This window comes from Chaetodon auriga, chromosome 19, assembly GCF_051107435.1.
Source record: "Chaetodon auriga isolate fChaAug3 chromosome 19, fChaAug3.hap1, whole genome shotgun sequence".
NCBI lineage: Eukaryota > Metazoa > Chordata > Actinopteri > Chaetodontiformes > Chaetodontidae > Chaetodon > Chaetodon auriga.
In genome coordinates, this window is record NC_135092.1 from 18,691,303 (window position 1) to 18,711,080 (window position 19,778).

Consider the following 19,778-nt stretch of genomic DNA (forward strand, 5'->3'; position numbering starts at 1 on the left):
CATGGATCATAAATGTCGGTGTTAATATATTCTGTCCCGCCGCCAGGTTGAGCTTAATGATTGACATCCCAGAGACTCGCCTCACAAACGAGCGGTGATACTGCTTTATTGACCGTCTGTGTCTCTCTGTCAGGGCTTTCTGAGTCGACGGCTGAAGGGCTCGATAAAACGCACCAAGAGTCAACCCAAACTCGACCGCAACTCCAGCTTCAGACACATCCTGCCTGGCTTCAGGAGCGTCGACAATGACAGGTAGGTGTTTGTTCATTGCGGTGATGGTGGCTGTGTTTGTGCATGCTGGATTTGTTCATACGTCTGTTCTGTCCTGGCGTCTCGCTCTGCCTGATGGCTGGGTATTCAGGTCACTGTTGACGTTTTTGTGTTGGGTTGTCAGAGTATTGTGAAAGCCAGTGAATCCCGAGTCTTCAATCTGTCACTTCTAATACGTCCCGCTCTTTGTCACTGTAATGCGTGTTGATGAATCCGCCGTCCACTGTTGTGTCACGCCACGGCATGTTTAGTTTTCATCTCATGTCTTCGCAAAAGGTTGCACCTACACTGAAATTCGATTTATTTTGCCTTTTCTCGCCGTTATGGCTGTGCAGTAGAAACCGTATGGACTCTGATTGCAATAGAACATTTTCTTGAAAATTAGAAACTTCAATTTATCACATCACAGAAACCAAGCGATTTCTAGCCAATCCCATGGCTGTGGTCTTTAAGAAACAGGCACAGTGGGGTTGGTTGAGTTAGCTAAACACACCATGTGCTGTTGTGCTGGTCATGGCACAGAAAGCACCAATGCAAAAACCTTAAATGTAGAAGAGTTGCTGCAGCTAAACAAAGAAAGAAGACATCAGTGCACGCAGATACTTTGACTCCTCAGGAGACGAGACGGCGCAAGGCTGCATAAAGAACAACCTCAAACAGAAAGGCGACGTAAGCTGTTAGCTGAGCGCAAAACCTGTGCCGACAGAGACGTGGAAGTGGAAAGTTCATCACCTGGAGCATCACCGTCTAATAAAGCATGCAGAGTGCAGACACAGCAACAAACCATTATACTGCTACTACTGTGCTTTGCTCCTTACACAGACACATTACACACGCTGTTGGTTTTTTAATAGCAAAAGACAGTAAGTACCACCAGTGAACGTAACTGACCCAAGATATGAGCTCGTGTAAGCCAACCTTTCATGCTTTAAGATGCAAGTTTTAAGAGTTTTGTATCATTTATTAATTGGATCAGTGGGTTTCCTGTTCGCAGCTCATACAGCTTTTGTTCATTTTTCAGGTTCTGAACATACTGCAGGGGGATTTTAAGCCTCAGAGAGTCTTTGAAGGGAGAAACAGTGACTTTGTTTAAATCATGATATATTGATAGTAGCTGATGAAAAAATGTCTGTGGCCTCACGGTGTAAACCATACAGTTCTATTTTAAGAGCACTACCCATGTGATAGTGTTTCGCTCCAGGCTGTGATAATTGCCAGTTTCTCCTAACTTTCCTCCTAATTTCCTTGGGATCTCAGCCACTTTGCAAGCGTTTGACCTCACCTAACGATGTCAATTAGGATTCCAGACCAGGCTGTGTTGACCTGCCGTTGCACTCCCTTCTCACTCTGGATTTTCGATGGTCCTTCCACGCATGCATGAGTAACAGCTATAATTCCCAGCACCTATCTCTGCTGCGTCTGGAAAAAAGCCAAGGTGTCCATCTGTGGAGTTTAATTAACGGGGGTGCTGCTTTTGAAGCAATGTTCTACGGCTTTGGGTTTCAAAACTTGGAGCCGAATTGCTGCCACTCTTCATACTTTTAATGAGGCATTAACATCACTGTCAAACTATCACAAGGGAACACTAGCAATTGTTCAGTGTGGAACATGGTGAACTATTCCTCTGGTGCAGCCAGACAAATTGAGCTCATACCTCCTATTCTTTTTCCCGCTGTCTTTTCTCTTTCTCTCTGCTACTTCCACCCGTTTCTTTTTAGCGTCTATCTTTCTAACCTCGCTCCCTTTTATCCATTTCAAACTCATCACTCTCCAATTTCATCCTTGTCGCACCCCCTTTTTCTCTATTTCTCAAACAGTAGCAAGGTTTCCTAACCTATCAGCATTTATGTGTTTCCCTCTGATAAAGCGCTCGGTGAAGAAGGCAAATATCAGACAGGAAATTGGAATGGCCAGGAGGTGTCTTATCTCACCCGCTTTAACACGGAAACACACACACACTACATACACCTCACATGCAAATGCACACGTTTACTCTTATATAATGATAAGGCTCCATATGCTTACCCTCGTGTAGCAGGAAAGGAGAGAAGTCTTTCACTCTTCAAGGACGTTACACAGGCAAGGGGTGGATTTAGTAGCACATGTATGCGTGTGTGCTTTGGTGTTTTTGTGAGAAAAAGGGAGAAAGCATGAAAAAGAGTAATGTGCTGTGAGAGGAGTCAGTGACACTCCCCGTCAGCCTGGGAGCAGCCTCCCCACAGGGCAGAAAACACTGCAGAAGACGACGGGCTCGGGGACCGGCAGAAGAGGGAAGGGAGATGATGAGACGAAGGGGGGAGGAGGGAGGGGGGAGGGAATCCTATACCCCGAAAACTCCCTGGTGTGCAGATGTGCAGCCTTAAATGTGAGAGATGCAGCGCGTGCAGGGAACATTTAATATTCGCTGTACATCTCAAACGCTGTGTTCAGCGTACGCTGGGCATTACGCTACGTGCTGTGTTCCACTCATGTTCACAGTAATCATAGTATATTCTGTAACATTTCACAGATGTGTATTTGCATGTGTTTTTATTATGAATATTTGAGAGCGAGCACACAGCATCGTATGGCCACAAACACACACGCAGTTGCGGAGTGTGTGTGTGTGCGCGAGCCGTGATGACATTGTTAGGCCTTGTAGCCTGAGGCGGTCTCAGGAGAGTGACCTGCAGATGAGGAGCAGCTGGACTTCTGAAATGAAATATTCATCTGTGTTAATCAGAGGCAGGACACTCGCTGAACAGTCCTATCTTTAGCCGAGCAGAAAGGCAACAACGTGTGGGCGAGCACAGCGACGCTGTACACACAAACAAACGATCGGATCATTGTGTTCATATTTACGCTTAATGACACTGAACCCATCTTTAAAATGTAATCAGGTTATTTTTTCGCAGCGTGTTCAGATGCGTTGTGTCGTGTGGAGATCGTGACAGGGTCGCTTTCACTGTGGCAAAGTCACAGTATGTCAAATAAATCACAATAAGTCATTATTTATTTTTCTATGTGCTGATTTTAGGCCACAGTCACAAACTCTGCATCACGCAGTTCCTTCCTCTTACAGCGAGACAGTATGTCATGTGCCATGATCTGTTTTATTTGTATCTCAGAGACGATCTGACCCTGCCCGCCTCTGTCCCCTGATCTGATCGACACTGACCTTGCTTGAACCCTGTAGACACACTGATGAGTATCATAGCTGTTGCAGTGTGTCGGCTTTTAGACTCTTTAGCAGCAGCAGAGCGCCTCGGTTAGACAGCGCAGCATATGGTGGAGTCGATTTCACCCTGTTCCCTCAATAAGGACATGGAGGATATTATTTTAGGATTAGATCTGCATAAAGGACATAGTTTTATTCTAAGGGGGGACGTGTATTTGAAATAAGCTGCAGTAATTAGTTCCCTGTTAAGTTTTTGACCACTATTGGAGCTGTTTTTGTGAGTGGGTCCACGTTGTTTGGGTCGCACAGGAGGACGCAGGCGACACAATGCACATTCCTGCCAATGGTGTCGCACTAGCAGCACTTTAAGTGTCGCAGCGTGCCAATAGAAGCAATAATAAACATGAATGTTAACAATTCAGGATTTTAAATATTTTAAAAAACACTTGAAAAGTTTAATGTGCAAGGACGCGCAGCCAGCACCTTTGTTAAATAAACACAACAGTGTTTTGTTGATACACACTGAACTCACTCCTCTCTTCAGACCTAATAAAGGCAAAAAGACCACCCAGAAAAAACATGAACACCATCCAGGTTCGTGTTTCCTTCACTCCTTCCTCTCCATGTTGCTGCTTTCCTCCCCGTTGCATCATGCCAGATGTTGCTGGTCATGGTCGCTTACGTACTGTTTGACTCAATAAGCACACAAGCGAGCAGTGCTTAAGTGTGTGTGCGTGTGTGTGTGTGTGTGTGTGTGTGTGTGTTGGATCTTGACTGGCAGCGCTCTTCTCCTGCCGGGCTCTGCCACACCTCGCCCTCTTCATAAATACATGTTTGCATGCACACACCCACATTTAAGTGCTCCTGTGTCTCTCCACAGCTCCCCTGACTAATTGTAGTTATGTGTTTGTGATCCTCTGTCTGTAATCGCATGCATATCTGCGCGCGCGTGTGTGTGTGTGTGTGTGTTTGGGTAACTGCAGCTCTCAGCACTGTGGGCACCAATGACTCATGAGTTTTTATGGAAAGACTGCTTCTATAACACAGCAGGACGGCTTTTCTTGCCGTCACTCACAGCTCTGAATATCAGCAGATGGATAAAATGGCTGAACTGATTTATTACATCCGTACTCCTCCTCCTGTTTCTGTCGCCTGTCTCGCTCAGCATATGGTTTAATTACGTTATAGAATGCCACACTGTATGCAGAGCGGTGTTACAGATGCATGCTGGGAGAGATGTATAGAAAGTGGATGGATGCAATTAAACGTACAGAAGACGCAACAAAGACATAATAACACCAACATAAAGCACAGGGAAAGTAGATAAAGAAGACTTGTTAGACTGTGACACTGTTACCACTTATTATTTGGTTTCACCTCTTATTAACTATAAATTTTACCTCCTCACTGTGCTTGATGGTGTAAATGCTGTTTCAAAGCTTCAAAAGTCCCCACTGTCCATGGTGAGATGGGCACGCGGTTTGCGTGGCATTCTGAGATGATGGAGCCTCTTCCTGCAACCATTGCCGCCTTCTAAACATATATACATATAATATAATATATATATATATATATAAGTACATAAACTCATGATTAGGGTGAGTATTGATTTGAGGTTGTGTGTTTATGTTGCTTTGATTGACAGATTTTCAGCGACCATATAAGGTAGTGAAGCAGCGGTGTCAGCGTGCGTGTTGTAAGAAGCTTTAGCCTGTAACAGGATTCAAGAGCCCTTCGTGCAACCCCCCCCCCCCCCCCCCCCATCGTTTTCCATAAAGAGGCACCAGTGGACACCATGGTAATAGTTGCAGGTGGGGGTATCGGATGGTGTGTGTGTGGGGAAGACAGAAAGAGAGCGGCGTGGTGAGGGAGTGAGAGACATCCACCCATAAATCCAATAAAGTGATGCCATTTAGAGTTATTAAATTCTGTAAACATTCCCCAGGTGGTTCGACTGTAATATCCAACCTTTTTCTATTGCTCCCTCCCTCCTTCCCGACATCCCACCTCCCTCCACATCTCACGCACTTACTGACTGACATTCACTTTTTGCTCCTCCAGCATCTACTAAGGCTTCATGTTATGCACCCCAGCCTCTTTTCCCGTTTGACTTCCTCCCCTCGCTCTTGCGTTCATTTCCTCTTCCCCTCCCATCCTTTGTCACTTTGGTCCTCTCCTATCGCCTCCGTTCTTGCTAATAGTTATGTTTGGAGCTGCGGTTCACTGGTGGATTTCTGCTTCATTAAACTCAAACCGGCGCTCACAGACTCATCCCTGGATCGCCTTCTCTGCTCTTCTTCACTTCGAGCCACTGCACCAACATCCTCCTCCTCCTCGCCCTTCCTCTTCTTCATGTTTGTCATCATTTGCTTACTCCCAGCCCTCTTATCTCTTCTCATTTTTGGGAAAAAATGTCTCCTTTGCCAACTCATCATTCCAGTCATTCCATCAGTCCCACTCCTCTGATGCTGAAGATCACATGCTTGTTGATCACATGTGCATACAAACTCCTACAACACAGTCACGCACACACACACACACACACACACACTCTCTCTCTTTTTCTTTCAGATTTCAGTAGCAGAAGTGATGCATTGTGCATCGATTCGTTCTGGCATCTCTCATTCATATAATTCATTCGCTGCATGATCTCCTCAAATGTTGATTTTATTGGTGATGATGACTGCGCACACAGCGAGGCTGTGGGCCTGCACGCTGCCCAGAGAACTACTTCCCTTAGTAGTGACAATAATCAAATGCCCAGTTACAGATTTTTTGCCAATCTGAAGAAAAACAACAGCAGTGCTCTCATTATGTTCATTGCAGCAGCTTAATTAGCCAGAGGAAGAGTGCATCCCTCTCCTCCTCTCTTTGGCGTCCTACCCCTCTCGCCACCTCATTTGCAATGCATCAGCATGATTCGGTGGAGATGAAACAGAGCTCTCAGGGTAATAATGTGTTGTACAGAGCAGGTTTCACCTACCACTGTGCATGATTAAGCTCTATCCCGTGCAGAGTAGGATGGATTCAATGAACCCATCAATAGCATCTCAAAACTTAATGCCTCTAATTTGGTGATGCTTATCAGGCTTCGTGGCATTATCCCTTTCCATTCGAGATTATAATGAGGATTTTATTAATGCAAGAGTAATGCAGTGTTATTTTGGTGCTGAGGTAGAGGTGGGTGTTTTTGAAAAGGTTGATTTGTCCTGTTTTCATAAAGCGAGTGCTCTTCAGTTGGTTCAAGGATAGAGATGGCTTTTCAGTTCTGAAGCTCTAGCTTTAGCAGCCGGCCTAAATGTGCCTGCTTTTCTGTTTCAGTGTTCTTTCAGAGTCAAACAGAACCGGTTTTGTAATTTGATACCAAGGTAAGACCCTCTGTTACCCAAAGTAGCTTAATTACATTAACTAAGATAAACTCTTCTGAATGAGACTGGCTTCGATTTCTGCTCATGCTCTCACAGACAAAGACCATCAGCACCATCTTACTGAAAATCATTCCCTCAAACACTCAGGAAGGAGACGCTTGTGAGCGTTTTTCAGATGAAAACCTCTGTATAAGTCAAGAAATTTGATGAGTGTTCTCAATCTGCCTAAAAGATTGAATTCAGTGACTTTAAAGTGGAGGTCATGAACTGGCAGCTTATTTATGCAATTATGTGCTGAAATGAAGTCGTTTGTACAGAAAACTGCACATATTAAGCGCAAGTTGTGCCCTCCAGAACATCTACAGACCTTTTCAGAGTCAGTAAGCACAGTCCCTCAAACAGATTCAAGAAAGCTTTTAAAGTAAAGGTCCCATTATGATAAGCTCAAGCTGAACAATTAGATCTCATATTACCTTGGTTCCACTTCTCGGCTCGGCACTGTTTCTTGTAATTTACTTCCTTGAAGCGAAGTCTGCATCCCTCATCCCTATAGCTAAGGCACAGAATGTGTGAGATTTACATTGAACCAAATGAGTCTAGTCTACGTTCAGTGTTTTTTCCAGGGAGCTGTGCTGTATATTTCTTCTCTGATCACTTCACCATCTGCATAATTTGTTGCAGAATCATCCCCAGAGCAATCCTAGTGGTGTTGACACCTGCCCAGCTGGTAGGTTTTGGTGGGTCGGTTGATGTTTAACCCTGCTGGGTCTTCTGTGAGCCCGGGCGAGCATGGCCAAGGGTCTCCTCTCTTTCATTCTCTCCCCGGGTAATGAGCTGTAATGGATAGGGCCTCGGGCGTGACAGGAATACTGAGGGCCCCATCAAAGCAGCACCCTGCGCATCCCTTTAAACGACTGCTCAGCACGCATGCAAACACTCATTTACTCATTCATTCCTCTCTTCATCTACTCCTGTCGCAGCGTTTTCACTTATTTATCATGCACCAATATCACACATATAACTTTGTTCCCTACTCGATGCATCATTGTCTAAATTTAAGGATTGCACGTTGCAACCTTTGCAACTGAAAAATCCCCCCCCAAAAAAACTTTTTGGCCAGAGAAAACTCTTTTTTGATAGGACGTTCAAATAATTTCTGTATATTGACTAGCCACACACACGCAGGATGACACATAAGAGCTCAGTGGCACTGTCAGTCCAGATGGTGCTCAGTGACTCTTATAGACCCACTGAATTATCATAGTGATGACGCTGGATGGTTTTTCACCACTTCCACTTCACTAACAGGCCTCTCTGCCACTTTACTGCTCACTGCGCCTTTCACTCATTTTTGTAGTGTGTGTGTGTGTGTGTGTGTGTGTGTGTGTTTGTGCATGTGAGTGTGTGTGTGGACACGTATTACGTAACACAGGCACATTATGGGGACTTGTCTTCTTTATGGGAACAAAACGCGAGTCCCCATAATGTAAATCATTAAATTTTAGGGGGGTTAAACTCGGGTTAAGGTTAGTGTGGGTGTCCGGGAACAGATGGAAACAGGACTCTTTCTGTGTGTGTGTGTGTGTGTGTGTGTGTGTGTGTGTGTGTGTGTGTGTGTGTGTGTTTTCACATCTGACATGCTGAATGTATGTATGAATTTTATCCAAACGGGCTTATCGTTACAGTTAAGTGATGGTAATGAACCTTAGTGCTGCAGCAGTATTCATAAGGACAGAAACGAAGCTGCTGATCAAGACTCACAGTGCAGGAGAGCAAACATGATTCAGCGCAGAGGTGGTGATGTCAGGCACTGCTCAGACATACTTCAGCCTATAGGTGTAGTTTCACTTGCAGTCTGATGACTATGCATGTGGTAAAGGGTGATATGAGGAGACAGTAAGGTGAAAATGTGCACTGCTTCCTAACTTACCGAAGTTCCAGCTCTTGCAGGAGTGAAGTTGTTTTTTTTTACCATGTCAGCTGCCATCTGTCTAGACAGTATGTTTAGATAATTTGCAAAAGGCAAACCTCTTTTCAAGTTTCAGCAGTCTGATGAGCATCATCCTTCCTCACTTCTGTTCCTGTTTGTAATGCAAGCCAGCAGTAATCTGGCAAGCTGGCCCTCCATCCACATTTTTGATTCTTCCTTCTGACTTTGCATGGATCGATTCAAGTCACAGGTGGCTCACGTCTCCGGCAGCTAAACTCAGGCTGTGTCCGAAAATGACTCCCTCGTTCACTCGTTCACGACTCTCAGTGCGACAGGCATGCCGTACATTTTGCAGCATCAATGATGGGCTCACTTTCTTCATGTATAAAGTGTGGTGCAATGCATTGTGGGATTGTTAGCAGTTTTGTTCCACTGGCAGGTGAGCTTTTCAAAATGCTGTTAATGTACATAGCTCTCAATTGTGCGTGCAAAGTGGCCTGCAGAGATTAAGGAATCACCTGACCACCTGTCGTACTGCGTTACCTGATGAAAGCCAGCACACAGTCTTTGCTCTCGAGCCTCCAGTGACTCATCGAAACACTCAAATGTTTCATTCTTTTCAATTTGCTTTCCTGAGTGCAAACAATCCTGCATCAGCTTCAAGGCATGAAATCAGTGTCTCACTGCTGTCTTCTGACATCAATCTCTTTGACCACATCGACCATTTCAGTTTTTAACATTATCACATTGCACATGGCTGCTGTTATTTCTACTTTACATTTTTGTAAATGAAGTGTCTGAGCGTCGAGAATCCTTGGAGCACTTCAGACTTCGATTCAGCTGTGTTGAAGCTCAAAGGGCTCACGGTGTGCCTCTCTATCCACTACTCGCCGTGCCTCCTCCAGACGCTGCCTCATCAAGGTCAGACCGGCGTGGTATACAGATGTGTCTGAGTTATGGCTCGACCGCTGCAACCCACGTCTTTATGAAGGAAATGCACTGATGGAAAAGAAGCTCCACTAGCACTCCTGTTCGGCTCTATATTCACTCTACTCCATGTTGGCGTTTTATATTCTTTATGATATGGATGTTTCTGCCTTGTTTTAGTGTTTTAATCTAAATTCTTTAATGAATTTTTCAGCCTCAACTTCTGAATGCATTAATACGAAGATCACATGTCTGGTAGATCACACTTAACTAACATTCAATGATATGGGAACTGTTCTTGTTATTTATCATTCTTTTTGAGAAACACCCATTTTTTGTGCTCTATTGATAAAATACTATTGCTCTAATGTTTATCTCACAATGCTCCAACTGAATCAAACTCAAGAGAGAGACTGGTAAATGTGGCGTAACAGCAGCACAGCTCCACTGGTGCAGTCTGACCTAGTTAGAAACAAACATTTAAGGTGTCGGCGCTGCCTGTTTACCTCTCTGCTGCTCACAGCACCTCCTCTGAGCACATGGATGGGCCACCGCTAAAATCAAAGGTGCATTACATTTCACAGTACGCTCTGGAATCAGTCACCATCTATTAGCCTCATTCCTGGAGTCTGAGTCCCTCTGTTGCATTCTTTGCTGATGGCTGCCGTTGCGCTGCATTGCATGCGTGCTGCATGGAAAATTGTAAATACGGGCACACAAAAACTGAAGTGCGGGAGAGATGAGATGGCGCCAGACAGATCGCAGTATCGCTTTAAAAAAGGCTAAGTTCGCTGAGTGCTGTCATTGTTGGCTGGATTATCTCTGGGTCAGACATTCAGCTTGTCATTGTGCATTTGCGAACCCTCTGAAATAGCTTTGTGCACTCAGACTGCACTTTTGTCCGATCCGAAGACGCTGCCTATTTTTCAAATGACACCTTCACAGAATTTTGTCATTGTTTGCAAATGTGTTGCACTTTGCAGCATTGCACGTGAAATATTTAAAGTTTTGTGAGTTTAACCACAGAAGTTTCTCTTTTATGTTCATGATTGCAGCTGTGCAGAATTAGAGTGTGTTGTTAGACTGGCTGCTGAAGGTAATATTACCTTCAGAGGTGTCTGGAAAATAGTAATGCATAATAATTAGAGTGCTTCATAATAAGGCCACAATCTTTATATATGATTTGAAGGCAGCAGCTGAGATATTAAAGCACGCAAGACTTAGATAACATGTCTAGACAAGAAAGCGTACAGAAAATATGAAATGCTAGTAATTCTGATACAACTTTGTTGGAAAAGGCATTAGCCACAGCTAGCATGAGCTAACAGAGCTGACAGCTTTGACATTTTATAAACAGTAACAAATGAACAAACGATGAATCTGTTTCCACTTTCATTTCTTGAGCAAACTAATCAAAGATCTAACAATAATTTTGCACTGGGTTGCAACTGACCTCACTCCCACTTTAAGAATGAGTAATGAATCTATAATCCATAACAGGCCATGCTGAGATTAGATTAAGATCAGCTTCGGCCAGTACAAACGCTGTTACAGTGAAGCAATTTTATGTGTCAGAAATCTTCTGAGACAGTTTTTAATGAACCTGTAATCATTATTTCTATTTATCAACTGTGCAGAGCTGTATTCATCAAATACATACTGTGTACTATATACATACACTCAGTGCTTTAGGATCCCGCAGTGATTAAAATGGGACTGTAAACCTCACAGATTGAAATACAGTAAGGTAAGAATCAGTTGTGACTCAAAAGGATCAAGGCAGAGCTATTTGTCAGCTTCAGGAGGAAACAGGTGGTCAGCAGAGTGAGCGCCTGAGAGACTCTCCTCCATTTGGTCATTTTCCACCCAACAATGCTCCTGCTACCGGTGCTTTTGTTTAGAATGGGTGTGAACTCAGAGCTCAGTATTCGTACCCTCCTCCACACCCCATTGTGTGGTCATTTGGTTTACACGTGCACTCATGTTTGTGTGTGCGTGTGTGCAAGGGGTGAGGGTGATGTCATGTTTGATGACATCATCGCAGACGTGCAGGGAGTGCAGATGACTGTCCACGGCTCTTCTGAACCAGCTCTCCACAGCTGTCCAGCCTTATCGCTGCGTCCCGCCCCAGCCCTTTATCCCCCTGTGCCGGCTCTGCCAGTGTGTAAGCTCTAGAAATAGCCTCTGCCTTATCTCCTCTGCCAGTCTACCAATCCCTGCTCAAATTGAGCATGGCAAAACCATCCCACCCACATTCCAGCCTCACTACTACGAACCCTTTGGCTGGCCCCGTCGGCCAAGTCACTTTGCCAAAGCTGAGCTCCAGCCTCATATGTACAGTGTTTTTTCAGTCTGAGCCCCAGCATGAGCTCTGGTCTCCCAGCTGAGCCGAGTCCATGCTCAGGGCAGGTTGGTGGCACATGCAGACCCTCCCCCCTACACCACCACTACCACCCCCGGTCCCAGCAACAGCGGTGGCGGCAGTAGCAGCAGTAGTGGCTGACAGAGGAGGCAGCACACCTCGCAGCAGAGTTGACAGGACAAAGAGCACACACACACACTCCCACTGGAGCCACACAAGGGGGGCAGGGCCAATCTAGGCTGCACCACACACACATACATGTGACAGCCACCCCCCCACCACCACCATATGCAGGCTCCTCCCTGCGCAAGGAGACAGAAATGGGAGGTGCAGTCAATCACTGACAGTGAAAGGGAGAGGGTTTAGCTGGAGTTAGAGAGAGGGGGGAGAGGCAGCAGAGGGGGAAAGGGCTCAAATCATCAGTGCCGAATCATAGTCAAGTACCGGGGCATCCTTATATTCATTCATGCGGAGGGAAAGAAAACAAACAGAAGAGAGTGTGTCCCATTTCAGAGACAACACAGGAAGTAGGGCATGCTCTGTACAGGGTGAGCAAGAGAGGGTGGGAGAAAGAAAGGAGGAGAGGGAGCAGCAAGAGAGGGAGAGCATTGTAGCGCTTACTCTCCACCCCTTGTCTTAAAGCAGCAGGAGGAGGAAAGAGAAGGAGTCAGGGAGAGAAGGAGGAAGAGAACCACAAGTAAGGAAGCGAAGAGGCGAGCAGCAGCCTGCATCGGTGGCAGGGGGGGAAAATGGAGCTTTGAAATCGCCTCTGCCCTCATCCATCCCTGCATTTCTTTTTCTTTTTTTTTTTTCTTTCCTCCCCTCTCGTTCCGGCTCAGCCTCGGTTTCTCTCTCCGCCTGCCTCTGATTGTTCTGTGGAATTCTGACAATGCCTGGTGAGTGTTATCCTGCTTTTCACATGTCACTCGCCGTCCTTTGTGTGCTGGTTTGCTCGGCTTCGTGCGGCAGGAGGTTATTTTTTGTGTGCGAATGCGTGGCCGCGAATACAAATGTACACTTTGCGTGTAGAGGATGCTTCATAGAGACTGTTTACGCTCCTCTGCCTCTGTGTGCCGCTTATACTCCAGCTGTGCTGTCCTCTTCTTCCTTAGCTTCTCTCTCTCTCTCAGTGACAATGCAAGGGAGGCTGCTCTCCTGAGCACACACACATACACACACACACTCTACTACATCCTGCGTACATCCAGGATACTCAGTCATAATTATATAATTGCTTTTAGGTCCCAAAGGGTTTTCATTCAGAACAGTGCATTTATTAGCGCTATAACACCAGAGCTGATAATGCAGAGATGGGCTTCAGATTGTGAGTGGTGACCACATCCTAAATGTAGCAGCATCACACAGTGGTGGCCTGTGTGACGGAGGGCAGCCAGCTAACACAAATCAGATGACTGGGCCACGCTGTGAGGTCAGCCGCTGGTTTTCGCCAGCGCTCTCAGTCCAAGTCGTATGTTGGAGGCAATTAGCAGTTGAAAGGGAGCCGTGTGTCCCAAGGATAGAGAGTTCGGGAGTCTCAGAGAGCAACAGCTCATTTCATCGTCGAAACATTGTAATGTCTGCACAAGATGAGTGGAACAGCTCTTCTTGGTGGTAAGTCGAGCTTTGGGCGGTTTTAAATCTGTTACACTCTCATATTCTTATATTAGATTCAAAGTGATTTTACAGGATGGAATTAAGTCAATTAGTAATGATCATATCAGCCACCCCCCCCAGATATATTTACATTTTATGAATGGATGATTTAAATGTATTTCCTGATAATGATCAGATTTTTCCTCAAATCCACAGCTCAATTAATGCACCGTACACAGCGGGAGTCACGTGGGCGTGAAACACACGGTACACGCCACTTATATGCATGGAGTTAGTCAGCAGCTGCACATCAAGTGTAATTAACTTTCATTAATTATTCCAGTTAGACTTATTGCATTTTAATTTGTCTCATTAAGAAGACGGCGAAAACACAGAGGCCATCAGCGGCTGTTCAACACGCCCAAACTTCCCCGCCACATTACGCAGGAAGAGTTAAGTTCCTGGAGAACAGCGCTCAAGCAAACATTTGTCTTCCTCTGAGGTGGCTTCACGGGAGGAAGCCATCTTTGGTTTAGTAAACACATAAATGACAATTTGATGGCTCTGTCGCTTGTGTGCTGCAGCGTTCAGATATGTTTCGGTGTGAGAGCTCAGCTGGTGGTCCTCTTGATTGTAGCCTGCTGTTGAGCCCTCCAGAACCAAACCGAGTTTGACTTCTACGTATTAGGCTACAAGCACTTGTGTCAGTCTGTGTTTGTATGCAGTAACAGTGTGATTCCTGTTTTTCTTTCCTCCTCCCAGCCTGGAGCGCTGTATCTGTTTGCATGCATGAGCAAATGTTTGCGCGTACATTTATGTATGCACTCATATCGGACGCACATATGCATGTGTCTTCAGCTCCAGCTGCGTGTCTTCGTATGTTCCAGCCATCCTATTTTAGGTCAGAGCTGGCTAGCCAGTAACAAGGGACAGCAGAGCGAGAAATAGAGCTGTTAGTCATTTTCACAGCCTTAAACATGCAGTCGGAGCAAGAGGGAGAGATGGTCAGAGAGAGAGTGAGAGATGGAGATAAGACAAACAATCCAAGAATATTACATCATATAAGAGGACTGAAATGAAGACAGAGAGGGAGGACGCTCTGCTGTTGTTTATGGTCCAGTATTTTATGTGCTAGTTTATTCTGTAACCTGTTATGAACCTTCCTGGATGTTGCTTTAATGTAATAGAATATATCACTTCTTTAATTGTCTGTGATGCAGTGAAATAAATTCAAAAATAGAAAGGGAATAAATGCAGAGCTTAGCTTCATACAGCATGTCTCCGCCACTCCTTCCTGTCTCTTCGTGTCAGTCTCTGAGTGTTCTGTCTCTGTGTAATTACTCTGTCATAGACCGTCTCTGTGATGTCCATTGATTTACTGAGCGCTGATGAAGTGGGGCAGAGCATTTGATCAGACACATTTACAGGGAGGGAGGAGTGGGTCAGCGCCGCACCCGGGGGCCACTCGACTGGGGGTCAAGAGGTCTGAGCCACTGGCGGTTTAGGGAGGGGGAGGGAGACGCAGCCACAGTTCAACACTCAATCAACAACACTTAATCGCGACCACACGAACATGAACATCCAAGGAGGCGCAGGGCTTTGCTTCGGGCTGGTTTGTGTGTATCGTCGATAAATAGTTATCTAATTCACGCAATTGTCCATTTTCCAATGCACGTCTCTGTCTGGAACGCCGACTATTGAATGGAAATGTGGTGAAAAGCTGACATTTTGGGAGGTACGTGGTTTTTACAGGGCAGTAACAACATGTAGTTTTAATGCACGATAAGCGCATGTTGTGTTTTTAGCATTCCAGTGTTTCATATTTGCAACAGAAATAGTGAAGTTTCAGACGTTTGTAGTTTCCTTGTTGTATCAGTTGTTGTTTTGCATTGGAAGAGCCCCTACTTCCTGTTTTTAATTTTATTTTGGAGGAGGAGGAGGAGGTTGGAGCTGGCATCAAGATGGTGTTACTCTTTTTATATGCTTCATTCAAATGAAGCATGTAAAATGAGTGAATGCACCGATTGCATTCAAGTGAACAAGATTCAGACATTTAGAGGAGATTATAAACATTCAACACACACTAACACACGGATAGCATTTAGGCTTGTTTTAGTCAAAATGATCAATCTGAAAAGGGTTTAGAGCATGAAAGGAAGAGAGAATGACAGGCCTTGCACAAAAATGTCATAATTTCCATGTGCTTGCATTCGGTGACTTTAAAAGGTGCGATGCGCGTCAGCAAATGGAAGGTTAGAATATCGTCTTCAGTCTCGCCGTTGTGAATGAAAGACGGTTGGAGCAGGCTGAGCCAAAGACATTCAGAAACATTATTCTGGATCTCCTCAACCCTGCCTGGGAGAGGATGAAAGAGGAGCATATGCTCATGATGGGGCAGCATTGTGCGCTGTCAATAATTGAATCACTCATTCGCTCTCTGCTGCCCTGAAGGCCGAAGTGCAGAGTCAATAGGAACAACGTGAGAGGAGGGCTCTCGAGCATCGGTCCTACAGTACCGGTCTCTGTCCGTCCTTCCACCCTCATGCTATTTATCTCTGTCTCGTCCACAAACAAACACACAGGAGAGCTGATGTCACTGCCCCAGTCTGCAGTTCATCAGTGCGCCTGTCTCTCTACAGTAAGCTGCTTTACAAAAATGAAGCGGAGGCCAGGCTACAGAGGGATGAATGGAGACAGGGAGCTGTAATGCCTCCATGGCTTACCATTTCCTCTCACTTCTCTTCCTGTACCTACTTCTGGAGAAGAAGACGGAAAGACGCTGTGGTTGGATGAGGCTGATCTTTTAACAAAACTCAGCAGCACTGCCAACAACGGTCTCATGCAGCCAGTCATATTAAAGAGACAGTTACCTCAGTGTAAATGCTATAACAAATCTCTGATAGTTAACTCTTAGCATACATATTGTCTATATATGTCATCATATTACCCAGTTCCTACACGGGAGAGATTGCCTTCCAAATTTAACAGCAAAAGCTTCTAATTAAACTCCACTTGCAGCCCAGATTCAGTGCGGTGGCATTAAGAGGTATTATTCTTGGTCTTACCATCCTCCTTATTGCAGTAATTTTCATATTCTCTCCACTTGAGTCACTGGAATGCTGATGAGAGTTCGCTCTTCTCTCGGTCTTCATCTTTTTCTCCCTGTCTGCCTTCCTCTTCCCTGCCCTCTATCAGCACATACTTGTCCAACATGTCTCACCCTCTCTCCATCCACCACCCACCTCTCTGCGATGCAGACTTGTGGAAGCTTGCCTGGAACGTACTGTATCCACCGATGAGTTTTTTCTGCTCCACCTCCCTCCCTTCCTCTCTTTACCTTTGTGCAGGCAGGTGGTGCTCTACTAAACAGGTTAGCGGTTAGCGGGGGAATAACTTCTCGGAGGCGAGGCCTCTCGGGGACTGCCTACAGACAGACAGTTAGCTGAGAGAGCCCCGTCCCTCCCACCATCTCTCGTGACCCCTTCCTGTTGCCGTCTACTTCTGTGCACTTGGCTCATGACCTCGCCTGTACCCACCCACATGCTCCTTGGCATGATTTGACATGGATTTTATTTCTTGCTAAATCACTCGGAATACAAATGCATTCTCCGTTTGTTTGTTTCCGTGTGTGGGCATTCACAGAAACCTTGTCTGCACATGCAAAATATAAAAGTTGTACATCCACATAAGTACAGAAAGCTTTTGTTCAGAATACTTTTTCTCATGAATAATGAAGATTTTGAGATAATTTTCTGCTTTTCTCTCCTGCCACAGTGATTACAAACAAACGTCTATAGATAGAATAGCCTTGCCCTGTCCCACATCATATTTGGGAGCAGTCACACTCTAAACAACCCTATGAGGTATGATATTATCATGACCCACACCAGAAGAATGAGGAAATCCCCTGAGTGTTTAGTCTCCAGGCTTTGCCTTGGCTTTGTAGTTAACCTTTACCCAACCATTCTCCAAAACAGCAAGGCATGCAGGTCTGTTTACTTGTGATAAGAGCAAGCAATTCTAATCCACTGCATCGGGAGGAACAAGCACATGAAACCTCCTCCAGTATCACCTCCCAAATGATACTTAAATTGTTTTGGAGCTGGAGAACCGGTCCACCTATAAAGGCCTTTTCTGCTGCACAGTTCACGGTGAATTGCATTGTCGATGTAGACAGCTGCTCCGGGCTCCTGTAGTTTCACTTTAGTCTTTTTGCATAATGACGTCCGTGTGATTGCTGCACACTGTTGAATGATTGAGCTGAAATGTTCTCCTGTTGTTCAGAAAGCGTTTTAATAAGAAATACTGACAGTGTTCCATGTCAAACTGGACCTGCTTCTGTGTAATTATTCCACAGGAGATGACTGGCATATCTGGGGCTTCGGCTTTATTTGGAGCTCAAACATCAGTTTGGATCGAAGCGTCTCTTGACAGCATGTCTTAGCTGTGACATCAGTCTTCCCTCACTGGGTCTCCAGCTATGTAAAAACAAGCATACAATACATCTGGCAGTGGGTCTCCTCCCTAAACCTGGCTGGCCTCATTTTCTCCTTCCCTCTCTCGCTCCATCTTTCCCTTTTTGTGCCTTCCCCTCGTCTTTTTTTCTTTTTTCTCCCTTTTCCTGGAGTCCCCCTCTCCGGGCCAAGGACCCGGTATTTTCCCACAGAGTGTGGTGCTGAAGGCTGAGCCATTGTTTCCTGCTACAGGGAAACAGGGAGGGAGGGAGGAGGCAGGCTGACTTCCTGGCTGCCAGCTCGGGGTCTATGTCAGTGTGAGAAAAAGCAGGGGAGACAGATCTGATGATGACGGAGGAACTGTGTATCCTAGGGACTGACTTCAGCTAGAAAAATATAGATTTTGCTCTATTTCTCAGACAGTGGCAACTAAATATCATTCATAACAGGCTGTCAGCTTTTCCATCCATTTTTTGGGTTTGCTTTATTGTTTTCCCTCTATTGCGAACAGAGACGGTGGGAGTCAGCGCTGCGCTTTACGGTACCTTAGACGCATAGCGAGACTTTATTTTGGCAAGGTTTTCGTCTGAAATTCTAGATTATTATCATGTAAATACTACAGCTAGAATAATCATGAAGAAAAATTACAGCGAGGTCAAGGGAGATTAAAAAAAAAAATACCAAAAAAGTTCAACAAAGTTGCTACAAACTCACTCATTTGCTACAGGATAGCTGATAGCCCCATGTCATCCCCAGCCTGGTGTTTACTGCATTACTTCATCCGAATATAATGTTTCACTGGACTATGGGAAGGCTTGTCCTAAATAGAGCACTGTCTTTTTAAATGGGATGTGGAGAGGGGTGTGTTAGTAGCAACAGACATCCTTTGGGAGCGGTGTGGTGTAACTTAGAGGGCAGAGGCTCCCGCCACGTTCCCAGAGACTCAAAAATAGTCGGGAAAACACTGAGACCAGCCGCTGGTGAGGAATGCGACCCAAACTGAAGTTGTACGTTCTGTGGATCCAGTGTGGAGAGCTTCTGCTGGACAATGTTTCACATATTCAGTAGATCGTAAGTGTCCTTTTGTTTTAATGCCTTATTCTTGGGTGTGCTTGTTGCTGTGGATGGTTACAGCACAGCTGCACACTGTGGTTTTTGGAAACCTCTGTCTCTGCATCCACCCACGGTTCACTCAGGACTGTACACTGTGGCTTCGGCTGACTATTTTCTGCTACACATATGCCAGTAAGTACCGTCTGTAGGAATTATGAAAGTAACATGATTAATTAAAAAAGAGGAAAAGTGCTGTACATCTGAATTGTCGGAGAGGAAGGCACTGAGAGAAAACAAGGACACGTTTAGACACGAACACAACAGCTATTCAGTGCCAGAGGCAAATCTTGGCTTTAAAGTGCAAAGAGGATCTCAGTATTGACAGCACAATTTAGAGCCAATTATGTGTTAAAGGTACTTCACCTGTCTAAATCTGGTATTAATAAAAATGCAACTGTGAAAGGCAGAAGAAAGTGGGGAAAAGCAGTGTTTGCAGAGATCATAGGTTCGAGACTGTTCTTGCCATGTTGCGTGGGAAGAAAGTCTGCCCTCTTTTTCTCCTTGTGAACTTGAGCGTTTGCCTGTTTCTTTGTCCAATGCCACAGGGATGTTTGAATATTCAGGTCAAGAAGTGAAAAACGCACTTCCCCATCTCCTCTGCTCC

At 45.3% G+C, this 19,778-nt stretch overlaps 1 protein-coding gene across 11 annotated transcripts in view; it reads left to right on the forward strand.

Annotated features, from left to right (window-relative positions):
- Positions 1 to 19,778, forward strand: part of LOC143338142 (disabled homolog 2-interacting protein-like) — a 146,383-nt gene that overhangs the window by 77,358 nt on the left and 49,247 nt on the right. For 8 of the 11 annotated variants that reach the window (XM_076758323.1, XM_076758325.1, XM_076758324.1 and 5 more), the window contains one exon: positions 134 to 252. In XM_076758323.1, the coding sequence (XP_076614438.1) occupies positions 134 to 252 (119 nt within the window). Of the gene's footprint in view, positions 1 to 133; positions 253 to 12,368; positions 12,911 to 13,609; positions 13,626 to 18,376; positions 19,133 to 19,778 lie in introns of those variants that run through there. The other 3 variants (XM_076758333.1, XM_076758334.1, XM_076758332.1) reach the window with 3 other exon arrangements.